At 37.7% G+C, this 16,540-nt stretch overlaps 1 protein-coding gene across 20 annotated transcripts in view; it reads right to left on the bottom strand.

Annotated features, from left to right (window-relative positions):
• The window catches only part of RBFOX1 (RNA binding fox-1 homolog 1), an 868,680-nt gene that overhangs the window by 35,068 nt on the left and 817,072 nt on the right, over positions 1-16,540 (bottom strand). For 19 of the 20 annotated variants that reach the window (XM_080557058.1, XM_080557064.1, XM_080557047.1 and 16 more), the window contains one exon: positions 5,200-5,239. The exons of the other annotated variant lie outside the window; for it this stretch is intronic. In XM_080557058.1, the coding sequence (XP_080413184.1) occupies positions 5,200-5,239 (40 nt within the window). The remainder of the gene's footprint in view (positions 1-5,199; positions 5,240-16,540) is intronic. 20 annotated transcript variants of the gene reach the window in all.

Genomic DNA, 16,540 nt, shown 5'->3' with positions numbered 1-16,540 from the left:
CATTCTACTTTACAATTAAGTCTTAATTTTTATCTCGGTCATTACTGTAGATGTAAGTAAAATTCATTACACTAGTAATATTCCCTACATATACTACATATAGGCAGTAGTAATATACGTTACATATACATGTCTAGAGAAATATGTAAATATTTGTCTGCATGCATTATACTGTATTGCAAAATAAAGTTTACAAAAAAATTAGAATTACATACTAATAAAAACCAATTTGCGGTTGCTGGATTTTAGAAATGTTTTGTGCTTTTATTTTCTCTAAGTACAGAAAGTACCTGTTATGCTTGACTTTTTGAAAATTCAAACAAAATAATAAATTCAGCTAAAATAATTAAAAATGTCTACTGCCTTATCTGCATCTTCTGCTTCCAAAGGAATGATCACACAGTACTACTGCAGCTTAAGTTGTCTAAAATTTTGAGTATAGGGGAAATTAATAGAAGTGCAGTCCAAATATACAGATATATCTCACTGTCATAAAATATTGAATGGGACAATTACAGCAATTACCATTGTATTACATGGGACATGAAGAATATGTGTGATTTTGTGGTTCGATCCAGAACATAAAGACACCTCATAGCCTATTATCATTTATACACACAGAATCCATATTCTCACTGAAAAATTTGTGGAATAGTATGATTTTACAACAGTCTTCATTCAGCCTACTGATATTTTTTTTCCATCAGTTGGCATGTCATGCCTGTGGTAAATTATTGCCATACACAGGCTCCTGCAATAATGCCCTATAAAGAAAGAGAAATGCAATGATTTAACAGAGTAAAGGAAGGCAGGACGGAAAGAAGAATGGACAGATGGAATTTAGACGAATCTTCCCAAACTGCTCATTACAAGTTTCCTTTTAATGTAATCAAATACATCTCTGTACTTTGCTCAAGCAAACTGAAAAAGAGTAGTGGGATCAGCGGAAGATCTGTAGCCAATTGTTACAGAGAAATCTTAATCAGTTTTAGAAGTGTTTGCAGATTTTTTTGATAAGATAAAAATGAAACAATGGAAAATCAAAGACATCTGATTTTTTATGTAAAGTGTGTATAGCTGTACTAAGTATAATTCCCAAATAAAAGAGTTACACAAACACATATTCAGAAGTTACAATATGGGTACACTACTTCCTCCTAAAAAACCTACATTATTTTTTATCTTGATCTCAGATGCACTGACAGTGTTTATTGGATGACTAAATGATGCCTATTTTTTCATTAGTTTTTCCAATTACTAACATAGTTAATTTTCTACATTAATGTTGAGAATACATTTTCCTCAATTTTCATTTCCTATAACTCCTTTCACTTCAAGTTCTTGAAGTATTGTGAACATAAATAAATCAAGGTTCAAAATGTGTTATAGTATTGAGAATTATATCTGCTTTATTAGTTAAAAGTGAAAAATAAGACAAATTATATGGAGCCTTGCAGACATAAAAAGCAGAAGTGATCATTTCCTCATCCTCCACTCATACTGATATTGTGGTTTACACAGTATTTGTTCTGCTCACAGAGCAAAACATTGGGAGAACTAAAAACAAAATGTCTTATTTTTGATAGCTCAACTTCTGAGACGGGCCTACTTGAAAGTTTTGTGCTATTTCTGGGCTTACAGTGTACTCCCAGACCTATCTGTTGCCTCAGAAAAGTTCTTGGTAATATATCCAAATTGGTAGCACCTGCATTAATTCTAATCCACTACAATCATCAAGAGTAATCTAGCATTGTTTTGAATATAGTGTTTATATCACAAATAGACCAGAGAGATGAAAAGACATTTCATCATTAGATCTCATAACTTTTTAAAAGGTACCATGGAGTGTTCTAGTGTATGGAGCATTAGGAGGAACTACCCACTGCACCTTTACAAAACACTTAAAACTAAAGAATTAAAACTACTTAAAATTAAGACTCTGATGTTAACTACATATCCCTGCTTTTCACATTAGAACAGCGCCTTTTGGGATATCTGACTGCATCAGTAGACTCCCATCCAGTATCATGGGAATACTGCTTAGATAATTGATACAGTTTTAATCAAAATGTCTCCTTTCTGCTAGGAACGTAGATACCTACAACCTCAATACCATCCTACCTCTGAGCTAAGGAGATAGCAGTAAGTGTTGATAATATCTTTCCATTTCTCTGCTCATAAAGTATGCCTTATTCTTGATCAGTAACTTGGAAAAAAAAACCAAAAACGACAACAACTCTACCTTATCTACCTGTGTACTTATGAATTGCCTTGGACCCACACCTGCTGCAGTACTACAGGTCCAGAATCCTGAGAACGGGTCAGAAAATCTTACAGTAAGCAATAAAACTGACCAATGTACATGGTCAACCTGCATCACCATTTCTGAAGCTGGTGATGAGAGAGTTTGAAGTATCTGCTATTCCTTGGCCTTCTCAAATTTTAGTTGTCGATTGAAGACTGACATCTTCTGAAAACATTCTTCATGACAACAGTAAAAAAAAAAAAAAAGGCAACAACAAGAAAAAACCTGCACAGATTTGAAATAAAGCAGAACAACAGTGCAGAGCTATTATTTTAACTGCATATTTTTTCATCTGTTACTATTTTGGTTTCATTTTGTGGACTGTATTTTCTTATTTTCACAGGTGTCAATCTTCATCTAGGAACTTCTATATTTGCTGGGAGGCAACCTTAATTCTCTTTTAATGACTTTTTCTCTTTGTGAATCAATACTTAATTTTAAAAGGTCTTCCTTTCTTCCTAATCATCTCCTTTATTTTTCCTACTTAAAGGCACATTTAAAAATGAATTCAATAGCTCAGTTATTTCAGAGGCATTATTACATTTCACATATAACTGTGTGAAATACAGAATATATTTTATTACATATAGTCATGGGTCTGGATTTTCCATTTTAGACTGTATTTTTGTATTCCTGTTCTCTTCTATGCTTCTGATTAGAACCTGTACTTCAAATTTTATTTCTTTCTCCTTTTTCAACAAAATATTTGCTCTTTCACAAAGCTTCAGCTCTGTAATTAAAATGAAAAGCTAAGTAGAACTTTATTATATCCAACTGGGAATTAATAAATAACTTGCTCTGCTGGAAACTGTTATGCTGAGAACCAACACTGTTTATAATACATTTTCTTTTGACTTATGCCAGTTTTCTCTCTCTCTTTTCATCAAAATGTTTTGGTTGCAAGAAATAAAAATGTGAAGAAAAATGAATTATAAACTAAGAAGCTTTGAACATCATAAAACATAACCAAATTTCACAATATTTTTGAAATTATATTAAGTTCTGTACAAGTAAACATTCTGTACACGTAAACATTCTGTTACATTAGAGAATTAAGCAATGTAATCAGAAATACAAGGCTGCAACTGAGTGAAAACCAATGCACCAGTACAGTTACTATATTTTCTAATGCATGAGTATTCCAGACAAGAAAACTGAAGCTAAACTAGAAAATAGTAATTTCTTCAGCGTCTTCCTTAGTGAAACAACCTGCTGTTTCTGTTTGGTTCTGTTTCTGAACCAAAGTGTTCAAGACTATAAGAGGAAAAAGGCCACCTTAAAATAAAATAATTGTCAAGCACCAAAAGCAGCAGTGGGCTCCAAAACTATGAACTGTTACACGAACATATAATTCTCACTTATTCAATCCCATTAACCAATCTTGAGGAAGATGTCTTGTCACCTTTCAGACTGGTAAACTGAGCAAAATGGATGACACATTCTTTTGACATTATACACAAATATGAAAACTGGAAATTACACGAAAAAATTCAACACTGTACAACATATCTAAAATATGCCTCAAAAAATTCAACAGTAAAGTGTTTAGGTGAGACTAAAGCAGCATACTACACTTGAGTAAGCCTTTGGCAAATGTGTGATTCTCATGTGTCAGTAACAATATGTTACTGATAAAATCACTAAGTACGTAGAGAATTTTAAACTGTACTAATTCATTTTAAATGTATTCTTAAACTACACAAATGAATTTTCAAATGAGTATCAGCCTTTTACCCCATCAGAAAAAGAAAGGCTACTGCTTGCATAATTTCAATTTGTTTTCCTTTCAAATAAAACCTAATAGAAAAAAAATCTGTTCCTTTGGAAATAGCTTTAAGAGATTACTGGTAATAAATACAAGGAATGTTTCCTACAACGATCTAGTGATTTTTTAATGTTCATACCAATGTCATCTCATCCATCTCTTTGTAACTCAACGGAGATGGTAAAACATAAGCACAATTAGGATATAGCAAGTTGTCTGTTGAAGTAAAGATAATTGTAACTTTGTAACCACATTGCTTTATCAAAATAATAACAGATGTGAAAGATTACAGTACTATTGGTAACATTTTATATCCACGTATTTTTTTAAAAAAATGTAAAAATAGGGTGCAAGAATTATTTTAGAAGACTGAAATTCAGCCTCAACCATCTGAAACTTCTTGTATACTCAGATGTAAGTAGCCTCTTTGCATACATTCAAGGTAGAAACTTCAATATTGGTAAGAAAATTTAAAAAATATATTATTTAAAATGAAATTAGTGACCAATGAGTTATATACATTTTAATGTGAAGTAGGTAATTACTATCCATGGCTGTTGATACTTACTAACAAATATAAATACTTCTTACATCATAAGCAATCTCTATTTCATTTAAATTTAAATATGTGGATATTTAAGCAATATACATCCATCCATCCAAAGATGTACACACATCTTCCAAATGTTGCCTGGATTTGAAAAGTCTTACTTGGTCTCTCTCTCTCCATACTGCATTTTTATTCCTCAGGTATTAATATTCAATTTGCCTTTTTATTTTTTTTTAATAGTGTTCTGGAGGTTGGCAGGAAAGTGTTTCTACTTTGTTTTAAAGTTTTCTTCATATTTAATTTTGAAAGGAGACACTCTTCCACGCACACATACACACACATTTTTCACATCTTTTTGCATTTATTCAACATTTGATTCAAGAGTTAATTCAGCTCCACTGAACAATGATAGATGTAATGAACAGAATGGTCTTCCAATGTGAGAGATACTCTTCTCAATTCTTTCTGACAGGCAAGGGATGGTAAATAGACAAAACAGAGTCAAGCTAGGCAGCAAACTTGTAAAAAGAATGACTCTGGTAATGTACAAGGACAGCATGCACATCAATGAATACTTACATAAATGTCTGCACCATAAAATCCATCCTGGTATACAACACTGCAAGGATGCACACACAAAGAAAAACATCCATATTAGTGCATTTCCACATGCAAATGCCACCAACCCCTGCACAGCTGAGGTTAGTCTTGTCACAAGAACAAAGGGAGGGGGAAAAGAAGGCACTCTTCACATTGGTTAAGGAGGTTGGTAGCAATTATCAGAAGTGGAACTGTACTGAGTATTACATCTTTATAAAGTATGCCAAATGCTTAGTCAAACAGAGGTAAAGCATGGCAGAATTGGAAAATACATCTGGCAAGGTCTTGTTTTTTACTTTTTTTTTTTTTTTTTTTTTTAAGAATCCACGAATTTGCAGCATTTTTTTCTATAAAAATTTTCAGTGGGCTAATCCTGAGAACAGTTTTATTACATTTACAAAATGTTATTTCCTGAAATACTACTTTCTTGTCCTGTAATTATGTCAGCCTTCTGAAACAAAGTGGTAAACGTCATCACTTAGATGGGAAACAAGAAGCCTAAGTTTATATGGTGAAATAATTATACTGATGGAATTCTACCACTTGTTTCAAATCTCAATAGCTAAGTGTACACACAGATGAGAATATTCATAGGTACTGCGTTGATGCACATTTCTGATACTGACAAGTCTGGTAAGAATGCCTTGGTGTTATTCTTATAAGAAAAGGGCTAAGCCTTCTCACTATCGTTTTACAACTTTGGCAAACATGCCCATAATTATCAGCTACCCTGGAGTTCTGTCCAGATACATTAGTACTTCTTATCTTCAAAAAACGTAGAATCGTTATGTTGCGATTAACAGTTTACCCAAAGATTTCTGCATTACAGCTAACACAAATTCTCAGTGTAAGTAGTACAAATTTTAGACTCTAAACCCTTCAGGATAAATGACACAATATGGCAAAGATGGTTTAAATGATTATACTAAATAAAACTGAAACTATGCAACAGTGGCCTACCAATTACACACATTGTATAAGTCCAGCAACTTTATTTTTACTTGGCAGTTCTGCAACTAAAGAGAGGTATTTCTAATATAAGAGTCAACCCAAGTTGTTTTGAGAGCTAAAACACGTGATAGGCTTTTTGCAACAATATTTTCAATTTGAGAATACTAGTATCTGGGAATAATAGTTATCATCAAGTTGCTAGCCTAAACTGTTTTGCAATTTCAACAAGAATTTTCATGTCAGAAGTATAACTGATCTATTGAGGTCAATGGCCAAACCCCACAGGGATGAACTGGTATGTGTTTAAGCCAGATTCACTTGGGAAAATGACAAGTACACATACATGCATATAAACTACATTATACTTTAACAATGATGAAAGTTTGTTATGGAATAATAACATACGAAAACCTGGCTCCACTTAAATCAGAGTCTGCCATCTGCTTCAGTTAAGGTCAGAAATTTACTTATGTTTTTTTCCATAATTCTGTAAGAGCAGAATATGGCAAACCTGGACTACATTGTTAGTTTTCAGAAAACCTGTTATTTACATTTTAGTGTACCTACATTTCATTTCTGATATTCTAATTATTTTAAAATATTATGTTTTCCTCACAGCTGTTTGCATGTAAGAAGTAAAACATTCCACGACTGTGAGGTAGAGTAACACAATCGTGAACAACACAGGAGTCTTATGAGATCATATAAAAATGATACAAAGGTTACTGCAGACAGAGGCTTTTCTCAAGAATTTCATATAGCAAGTTTGTTTTGCAAATAATACACATTAAAAAAAAAAAAAGAAAGGCATATTTATTCCAAGGGCAAGGACTCAATTTTTTAAATAATCATGTATCTTCTGGACAGGATTACTCATTCCTTTATGTAAGGGGACAAACTCAGCCTCCACATCAAAAAGATACTACACAGATCAGTGTTGTTGTACACTGTATTAAATTAGCACTTACTAAAGCAAGTCTAAAACTGTACATTTTTATGCATAATGTATAACTCAAGATTATTTTCAATAATAGGCAGCTGTATATACACAGCGCAAAATTACAATAAAGCTCTGATTGTTTGTTTATAATAGGATTTAAAAAAAAAAAAAAACAAAACATCCAAATCCTAGAGGTTATATAGTTCAGAAAGAAATTTGTAAGAGGTTACTGAAAAATGAACCCCCCCAAATACCTCATCTAAAGAGAGTATCTAATGCCACTATCATGCCACATTCCAGTGACAATTCATTCTCCGCTCTTGGAATTCTGAAGTTCCCCAAGATGACCACTGAGAAACAGTGATGATAAATCAGTGCACAACAGGAAGATAGAAGTGCTATTTTAGTTCTTTTGATCTAAAAAAGGGTATTTAAGAAAACTACTTTTAATGCCTATTCACTAGCTCTAGAGCTCATCCTTTAAAATTAGCAGTGGCAGCACAGAAGAATTGCTTCAGAATTATATTTCAGAACTAATTACCTCCACTACCATTAAGTTCTATAAATACAGCTACAGAAATACTAAATATATGCAAGGTTGATTAATTCCAGAAAAAATACTGGTATTGAAAAACCGAAGTTCTAAGTAAAAACGGATACAAGGTCCTCGCAATTGTTCAGATTTATACGACATGGAAATGCTAGTTTGAATCACGGATCACTTCAGCTGTTAATTCTGTTCATCTAATTCTGCATCACACAGACTATTTAAAAATAGAATATTACCTTACGTGTATTTGGTTTATGAGGCAATGTTTTGGTAGCAGAGAGGCCACAGGGTTGGCCTGCGTGGGGAGATATTTCTGCAAGCCTGTGGAGCACTTCATACAAGAGCAGGTTGGTATGTCCTGTAGGAAGCTGCAGCCCAGGGACAGCCCACACTGGAGCAACAGGAATGTATAATAAGGAAGGAGCAGGAGAGAGGAACTCTTACAAGCTGACTAAAACCTCCCACTCCCCAGTCCCCTGCACTGCTCAGGTTGGGTAGGAGATAGAGGAGTTGGGAATGAAGGACTGAAGTGAAGCCTAGTAAAAGGGAGTATGGATACAAAGTGTTAATAATTTTTATATTTGCTTCTCACCATCCAACTCTACTTTAATTAGCAATAAATTAAATTAATTCTCACAAATTCTAGTCTATTTTCCCCATGATGGTAATTGGTAAGTGATCTCCCTGTCTTTATCTCGACCCATGACCTTCTTCATATTATTTTCTCCCCGTGTCATGCTGGGGAGGGAGAGTGAGAAAGCAGCTGGGTGAGAGTCTGGCAGCCAGCCAAGATCAACCCACCACATAACATTAAAATATACTATTTTCAATTATTATTGAACATTATTATTCAGAATAACACATTTGAGAGAATGTGTCAAAAAGAGGACCCATTTCCTTCCTCCTCTTGGTGATTTGTGAATTTATAGTGAAGATCTTGCAAGATGAATAGGGACCGAAATGCTTCAAATTCCCAAATGCAGCTGGTTGTAATCTTGGGTAGGTTAGTTCATTTATCTAGGCCGTCTTTTTACATATAATGCTCAGTCAGGTACAGACGGAAACTTACTTTGAATTCTGAATCTGTAACTGCTTGATAAATGTTATACCGGAGGAAGAACCCAACACAAAAGTGAGACACAAAGGCATGACTCTATCACTAAACAGGGTTAGTATTAAGATGAAGTGACAGAACCAGGCAAATGAGTATAACATTCCCAAGCAGGACATGTACTTTGAAAAGAAATCAGCTGATTTTATCTAATTTTCTCCATACATTTTTGTAATATGATATGTTAAATATAAGACCTTCAGCTTCTTTGGAAGTTTGCCTCTTAATTTTCTTCACATTTTCATGGATTTTGGATATTTTCTCTATTCACCGTCCTTGTCACTTGCTGACTCCTGTGACTGAATGTTATCACTGGAGTCAAATGTATTTTCTAACCACACCCATCATCAGAAGGAAAAAGTGTAAAGCATCAACAGCTATGTTTTACTCTTGCACTTTTCTTTCCTTTAGTATATTATTTTCCAAAGGGTAATTTGCTTGACTCATCATCCTCTTTTCTCTCTCTGAATCTGCAGGCAGAGAACAGATGTTATGTCTCAAGCATGGGAAGAGACTGAATGCATCACATAGGAACCCATCTTGCCACAGCTCCTTTTACATTTTATATTCAAAAAATTGTCCTGGCAGACACATAAATCTTGAGTTCCTTGTAAACTGACACAGGGTCTAGAAATAGTCATGTACTGAAATCTGAATTACTGCACCCAAGAATGGATGATATGTTAATGCATTACCTGGAGGCATTAAAATAAGGACAACAAACTATGGGGATTTATTCAGATGTATTTTATGATTTTATAGTGCTAAGGAAAACTCAAAGAGAGAAACCTTGATTTAATAAGAAAGCATGCATCTAAATAATAAGAAAGCAGGCATCTAAATAATATCATATGTGGCAATCGTTTCCTGAAATTATATTTGATAAATATGAAACTGTTTTCTCACCAACTATTAAACACCTGCAGTGCATTTTTTTGTTGTTGTTGTTTTGGTTTGGTTTTGTGTTTGTTTTGTTTTGCTTGTTTGTTTGTAAATTTATTAAGGCAAGCTCATTAGCAGTTTAGATTCCACCTATATAATATTCTGGGAGGACTTCATCTGTCTTTATATTAATTTTCCTACCCTTATCTTTCAAAAGGATTGGGTTAAATAATCTGGCATAAAACAGTTCTTGCATGTGCAAACCTTCGTACAGTGACTTCTTACCAGCTAAGCATATATGATTCTCAGCCATACAAACAATTTGCACAAGTTAGCATAAATAACCTAAAGCAGATTAAATGCATGGATTTAGTGCAACAAACACGCATTACAATCATGATTTGAGCCATTGCAGTAGGAGTCACAGTTATAGTACACTATTTCCCCTCCACCACAATTAAGAGCAAGCACATGATGAATAAAAATTCTGCATTTTCTGTTTGCTCATGGGGTCACCTTCACTGTCCTAAAGATATTTTCCAGTTTTTGATCCCTGCTGAAGGCAAAATATGCCTTTTATATGAAGCTTTCCTGACACAAGTAATAGAAGAGATGCAATTATAACCTAAAATAAACCAAAGGCAGGATTTTCAACGCTAATAACACAACTTTCACTGTTGTGAATATAGAACTGGAACTCCTGTATGAGACTTAACAATACCAGCTTTTAGTGTTCTCTAATTCCAGGTTTTTGTCTTTCCAGTTTCAACATTTTATGCCACGAAAAAATTACAGTATTTACTTTGCAAATTAATAGAGGGCGTTGCTGCAGAGAACAAAGCTGGAAGACATAAATCACTATGAGCTGGCAAAACATGCTTTTTTGTTCTAACAGTTGCACATATGTACAAAGCAGAGTCCCAAGTAAAAGAAAGGTTCTGTGAGCCCAAAGAAATCTATTGGAAAAAACATCACCACTGTTACGTTAAAGTAGTAGATGTAGTAGCTTATATTAATTATCCTTCTTTCTTAATTTCAGAATAAGGTGTTATTTGGAATCAATTATTTTTAAAAAGGGGAACAGTTCCTGAATAGTCTGTTACTTTTCCTTTGCCCTCCCCAGCTTCATAATTTTTATTTTATTCTTACCATCCTGTCCCTGATATTCCATGATCCTATTACATACTTACATTCTGCTGGGAACTGTTTAAAATGTATAATGTATGATACTGTATGTTCTGTCACAAGAAACAGATGAATAACACAGAAACTGGTTGAAATCAGTCTTCTGGATCAAGAGGCAGACATAATTTGTGATAGAAAGGGTGTATTTTCTATATTTACACAAAGTACATTTCTTTCCATTTTCATTTCCTTCTCCATTTCATAGAATCATAGAATTATTAAAGTTGGAAGAGACCTCCAAGATTATCTGGTCCAACCATCACCCTACTACCAATGCCACCTGCTAAGCCACGTCCCTAAGCATGAAGTCCAACCTTTCCTTAAACACCCCCAGGGATGGTGACTCCACCACTTCCCTAGGCAACCCATTCCAATGCCTGACTACTCTAAGAAGAAGTGCCTCCTAATTTCCAACCTGAACCTCCCCTGGCACAACTTGAGGCCATTCCCTCTAGTCCTGTCACTAGTTATCTGTGAGAAGAGGTTGACCCCCAGCTCCCCACACCTTCCTTTCAGGTACCTGTAGAGAGCAATGAGGTCTCCCCTGAACGTCCTCTGCTCCAGACTAAACAACCCCAGATCCCTCAGCTGCTCCTCACAGGACTTGTGTTCCAGGCCCTTCACCAGCTTCCTAGCCCTTCTCTGGACATGCTCCAGGGCCTTGATGTCCTTCTTGTTCTGAGGGGCCCAAAACTGAACACAGTACTCGAGGTGCGGCCTCACCAGAGCGGAGTACAAGGGGATGATCACCTCCCTGGTCCTGCTGGCTGCACTATTCCTGATACAAGCCAGGATGCCGTTGGCCTTCCTGGCCACTTGGGCACGCTGCTGGCTCGTGTTCAGGTGAGCATCAATCAGCACCCCCAGATCCTTTTCCTCTGCACAGCTTTCAAGCCACTCTGCCCCAAGCCTGTAGTGTTACATGGGGTTATGGTTGCCAAAGCGCAGGACTCGGCACTTAGCCATGTCGACTCATCTCATTGGCCTCTGCCCATCCTGTTCAGAGCCCTCTGCAGGGCCTTCCTACCCTCCACCAGATCGTCACTTCCCCCAATTTGGTGTCATCTGCAAACTTCCTGAGGGTATACTCAATTCCCTCATCCAAATCATCAGTAAAGATATTAAAAAGGATGGGTCACAACACCAACCCCTGGGGAACACCCCTGGTGACCAGTCGCCAGCTGAATTTCACTCCGTTCACCACTACTCTCTGGGCCCAGCTGTCCAGCCAGTTTTTAATCCAGCAAAGAAAGAATGTACCTGTCCAAACCATGGGCTGCCAGTTTCTCCAGGAGAATACTATGGGAGACCGTGTCAAAGGCCTTGCTGAAGTCTAGGTAGACTACGTCAACAGCATTTCCCTCATCCACCAGGTGGGTCACCCAGTCATAGGAGATGAAACTGGTCAGGCAGGACTTGCCTATCATGAACCCATGCTGACTAGGCCTGATCCCCAGTTGTCCCGCATATGCTGTGTGATTGCATCCAAGTTATTCCATCTAAGACGTTCCATCAAAGGTTCCATCATCTTTCCTGGCACCAAGGTCAGGATGACAGGCCTGTAGTTCCCGAGATCCTCCTTACAACCCTTCTTATGGATGGGTGTCACATTAGCAAGTCTCCAGTCATCTGGGACCTCTCTTGATGACCATGATCACTGATAGATGATGGAAAGTGGCCCAGGAATCACATCTGCCAACCCCCTCAGCACCCTTGGGTGGATCCCATCTGGCCCCATGGACTTGTAACAGTTCAGGTGGAGTAGCAGGTCTCTAATTGCCTCCACTTGAACTGTGGGGGGGTTATTCTGCTCCTTGTCCCAGACTTCCAGGTCAGGAGGCTGAGTACTCCAAGGATAAGTGGTCTGTCTAGTAAAGACAGACGTAAAGAAGGCATTAAGAACCTCAGCCTTATCCTTATCCTCTGTAGTCATGTTCCCCCTGTCCCTGTCAGCTCCCAGGCTAGAGTCCACTTCCCCCTTTGAGACAGGTGGGACCCATTGGCAGCCATCAGGCCAAGTGCCAAGTAAACCCCCCCCGTGATCAAAAAAAAAAAATAATAAATTCCTGTGATGGCACCAGCCATATATTAATCAGCTGGGCCTTCCAGGTCCTCTAAGAATCCCTCCCCACCACTGAAGGGATAGAGGAAAACACTACCTGTGCACCCACTCCATCCAGTAACCGCCCCAATCCCCTGAAATCCCTTTTGATAGCCTTCAGGCTTCTCAGCAATTTCACCGCTGCCAGCCTGAATTATCAATAAGGGGAAAGAACTGGAGGGGCGAACAAGGTCAGGAAGTTTCCTGGTAATGTCCCTGACCCAGGCCTCAGGGAGGCAGCAGACTTCCCTATGGGTAGGATCAGGCTGACATATAGGGCCCTCTGTTCCCCTCAGAATGGAGCCGCCTACAACAATCACCCTTATTTCCTTCTTGTTGGAGGAAGTCTTGAGTCATGGAGTCAACTTTCTTGCCCTAGACAACCTCCTGTGTAGACTTTGCCCCACATTTTCACCACCCTGTCCCTCAAGCTCCAGGGCCTCAAACCTAGTGTGTAAGGGCATCTGGGGAGGCATGGCGGGTAGGGAGGGGGCTCACCTGTGACACTGAGCAGGGACCTGTTTCCATTCTTCTCCATTTCTCAGGTCCCCTCCCTCTGCCTGAAAGTGACAGGGCTGGGGGTCCATCACTATTTGGGGTGTATCGCCCTGGTGCCTTTCTTGCAGGCATGGCAGGGAGTGACTCCACCCATCTTCTGCTCACACTCCCTGATAGTCCTTAATCTCTCCACCTCCTCCTTGAGCTCTGCCACCAGGCTGATCAGATCCTCCACCTGCTTGCACTTCACGCAGGCAGTATCTCTGTCACCCACCATTGGCAGCATCACACTCAGGCACTCCCTGCAGCCAGAGGCCTGAACTGAAGTATCTTTGGGCACTTGCTCTGGGTTACCACAGCCTTTTTGGTGAGCGCTTTGGCGAGTGCTTTCCGCCTGGTGGAGGCCATGCCTGGGTTTGCTGTCTGGGAGGCAACCAGAAGGAAAGCCGGTCTGAGTAGGGAGGCATACTCCTCCCTCCCTGCTCAAACTGCTACACAAACTGCCGTGCCATGCCATGACTGAAGTGCCAAGCCCTGTTTGCCCACACCGATCACTGTGCTCCTGGTTGCTCACGCTCCCGAGGCAGCCTTTGTACCACCAGGGAGGGGGCACTGCTGGCTCCACCCAAGCCCTGTCAGCCACCCTTGCGAGGGCTGCCAGGCCCTGACTGCTCCCTCAGCTACCTTGAGTGGCCGCGATTCAGGAAACCACCTGTCCACCATGATCCAACACTCCACTGCAGAATGTGACTGCCTCTCAGTTTTACTTCTACTGACATCCATAAAATACAATACACACTTCATGTGCCATTTCTCTAAATTTCTCATTCACTGAGGTCATGACTAGAACACCCAGCAGAACAAGAATTAGGGAAACCCAGGAACTAATCTTGCAACTCAGATCTGTTTGCTGGCATCCTTCTCCCCCAAGCTGACTACACAAAGAAGTTAAGAACTCCATCTTCCATTTCTTCACAAACTACACAACTTCTTAGATAACAGGAGATTGTTACATGCCCCAAAACCAGAAACATGGGAGAAAAACATTATTCCCTGTTCTCCCAGGAAAAAAGCCAGAAGTGGAGGTATGGACTTAAAGCCACTTCACCATTAGGTTCATCAGAATTAGAAGGAGTACATGTGAAGATGCACAAAGCCATCATCACATGCTAAACTTGTGAAGACCTTGAGGCAAGTGATGCTAGAATAGAAGGGCTTCTTGTTAGTTTTAGATGCACTGCTACCAGATATACAGTGATGGGCACTAGGTTTTCTTGACACCTGTTTAAAGATGGAGCAGCATACTCATCAAGTTTTAGTATTTGGCAAATGATTTTCAAGAATGCTGAGCTACCAGTTTCTGCAGAGTTCAAAAGCAATTGCAGGTATCAAAATCACATCACCTATTTTTGGTAGTGTGCTAAAGAAAACAAAACCTGCTTCTTTCTCCTTTTTTTTTTTTTTTGGCAATTACTGCCAACTGCATTCAAAATCTGTCATAAGAGTACTTTTACTAGTAGCTTCAGCTTTATATAATTAGTAGGTGAAGCATAAATACAATAAACAACCCAAAAAAGACACAAGTCAAGGCAAAAAGACTTTTATCTTCCTTTTTTTTTTTTAACTTTTTTTTTTTTAACGTTCATCTTTTAAAAGTATTTTATACAAAACAATACCTAATAGCCAGGGAGATGCTTGCAAGAAAGACCAAAGCAGCAGTATGCTCGAAACCTCCCACCTCAAAGCTCACACAAAAAGGAAGGTAGGAAACGATTTTAATCAACTTAGTAACTGCTTTGCTCCTCAACCAAGTTACCAGTCTTGCTGTGAAATACCCAGAGCCCCCTGAGATAAGCAGACAATAGCTCACAGTTATGTTCTCCCACACTGACAGGCTCTGCCCTCCATGCACCTCTCATGCCATATTCATGACCATTTCTTGCTGCTATTCCTCCTGCAGCACAGTCTTGAAGCTAATATTTCCACCCAATATAGATCTCCAAAAATGTTAATATTCTCTTTTCTCACACAAACGAAACCAAAGCTTTATTCCCTCATGTCAGTTTCAGTAGTTTTTTATGGTACTTAAGTGAATTACACATACCAAGTTATAAACCAGCTGCACACTGTAGTATTTTAAGGCATTAGAAATGATGCCACAGTTGCTAAAAATGATTTTCCATGAGTTAATAAACAAGAATATCTCAAGGAATTGCTGAAACGCCTCACTCTCAACTAAAGAAGCCATTAATTATGTATGTATTGCTACATATCTCATGAATGCTGACTTTATTTTAAAGAGACACATTGTAAAGCATGCATGATATCCTTGATTTATAAAAAAACAGTGTCCCTAAATATGCCTGTATTCACTAGTTTTCCTTAGACATAGCTAAGTGTGCCATATTTGCTGTTTCCCAGTGACTATGAGGCACAGCAGAACAGAGATTTCTGTAAGAATACATGCTACTTTGTTTTGCTTACTGACAAGATCTTCCAGATTTCCTTACAGATTGGGACACATTGCCGTTTCTTAACTTTGTTGAGAAGAAAAAGTCACAGTCAGGATCAAATAGGACATCAGTGAACAAGCATAAATACAAATTCAAGGGAAACTGAAAAGAAAGAAGGTCTTTGTTACACAGCAGGGAATCTTCAGACAGTGTTGTTGCACCTGTAAGAAGCTGTCACACTAGTATCAGAAATACTTTTCTTAGATTTGCATTTGATTTCCAATTTGAAAGTGATTATTTCAGTTCTAAAACTTCTGAATATAAACAAATCAGTGTGCAAAAGATTATTGCAAATCAATTATTATAGTTCATTTGTAACTTATTTCAAACCAGCTTTATATTCTACATTTACATGTGGGTACTTTTTAAAAAAGGAAATTATATTTTAAACTATATGTTATATGTTATTATATTATAAACTATATGTTGCTGAGATTTACTGCAAAATTAAAAATAATTAAAATTCACACATCATACAAAAATGTATGAGGCAACTCCTTTTTTTAATCATTAAAAATATTTTCATATGAACTGCTTGGCTATAAGCTGGGCTACTTGAGTGGAAAATGAAAGCTTGCTACTAAATGAA

The sequence above is a fragment of the Anser brachyrhynchus genome (assembly GCF_964034855.1).
Source record: "Anser brachyrhynchus genome assembly, chromosome: 15".
NCBI classification, from domain to species: Eukaryota; Metazoa; Chordata; class Aves; order Anseriformes; family Anatidae; genus Anser; species Anser brachyrhynchus.
Note: the sequence above shows the minus strand (reverse complement) of the source record. Positions and strands in the feature narration are given on the sequence as shown.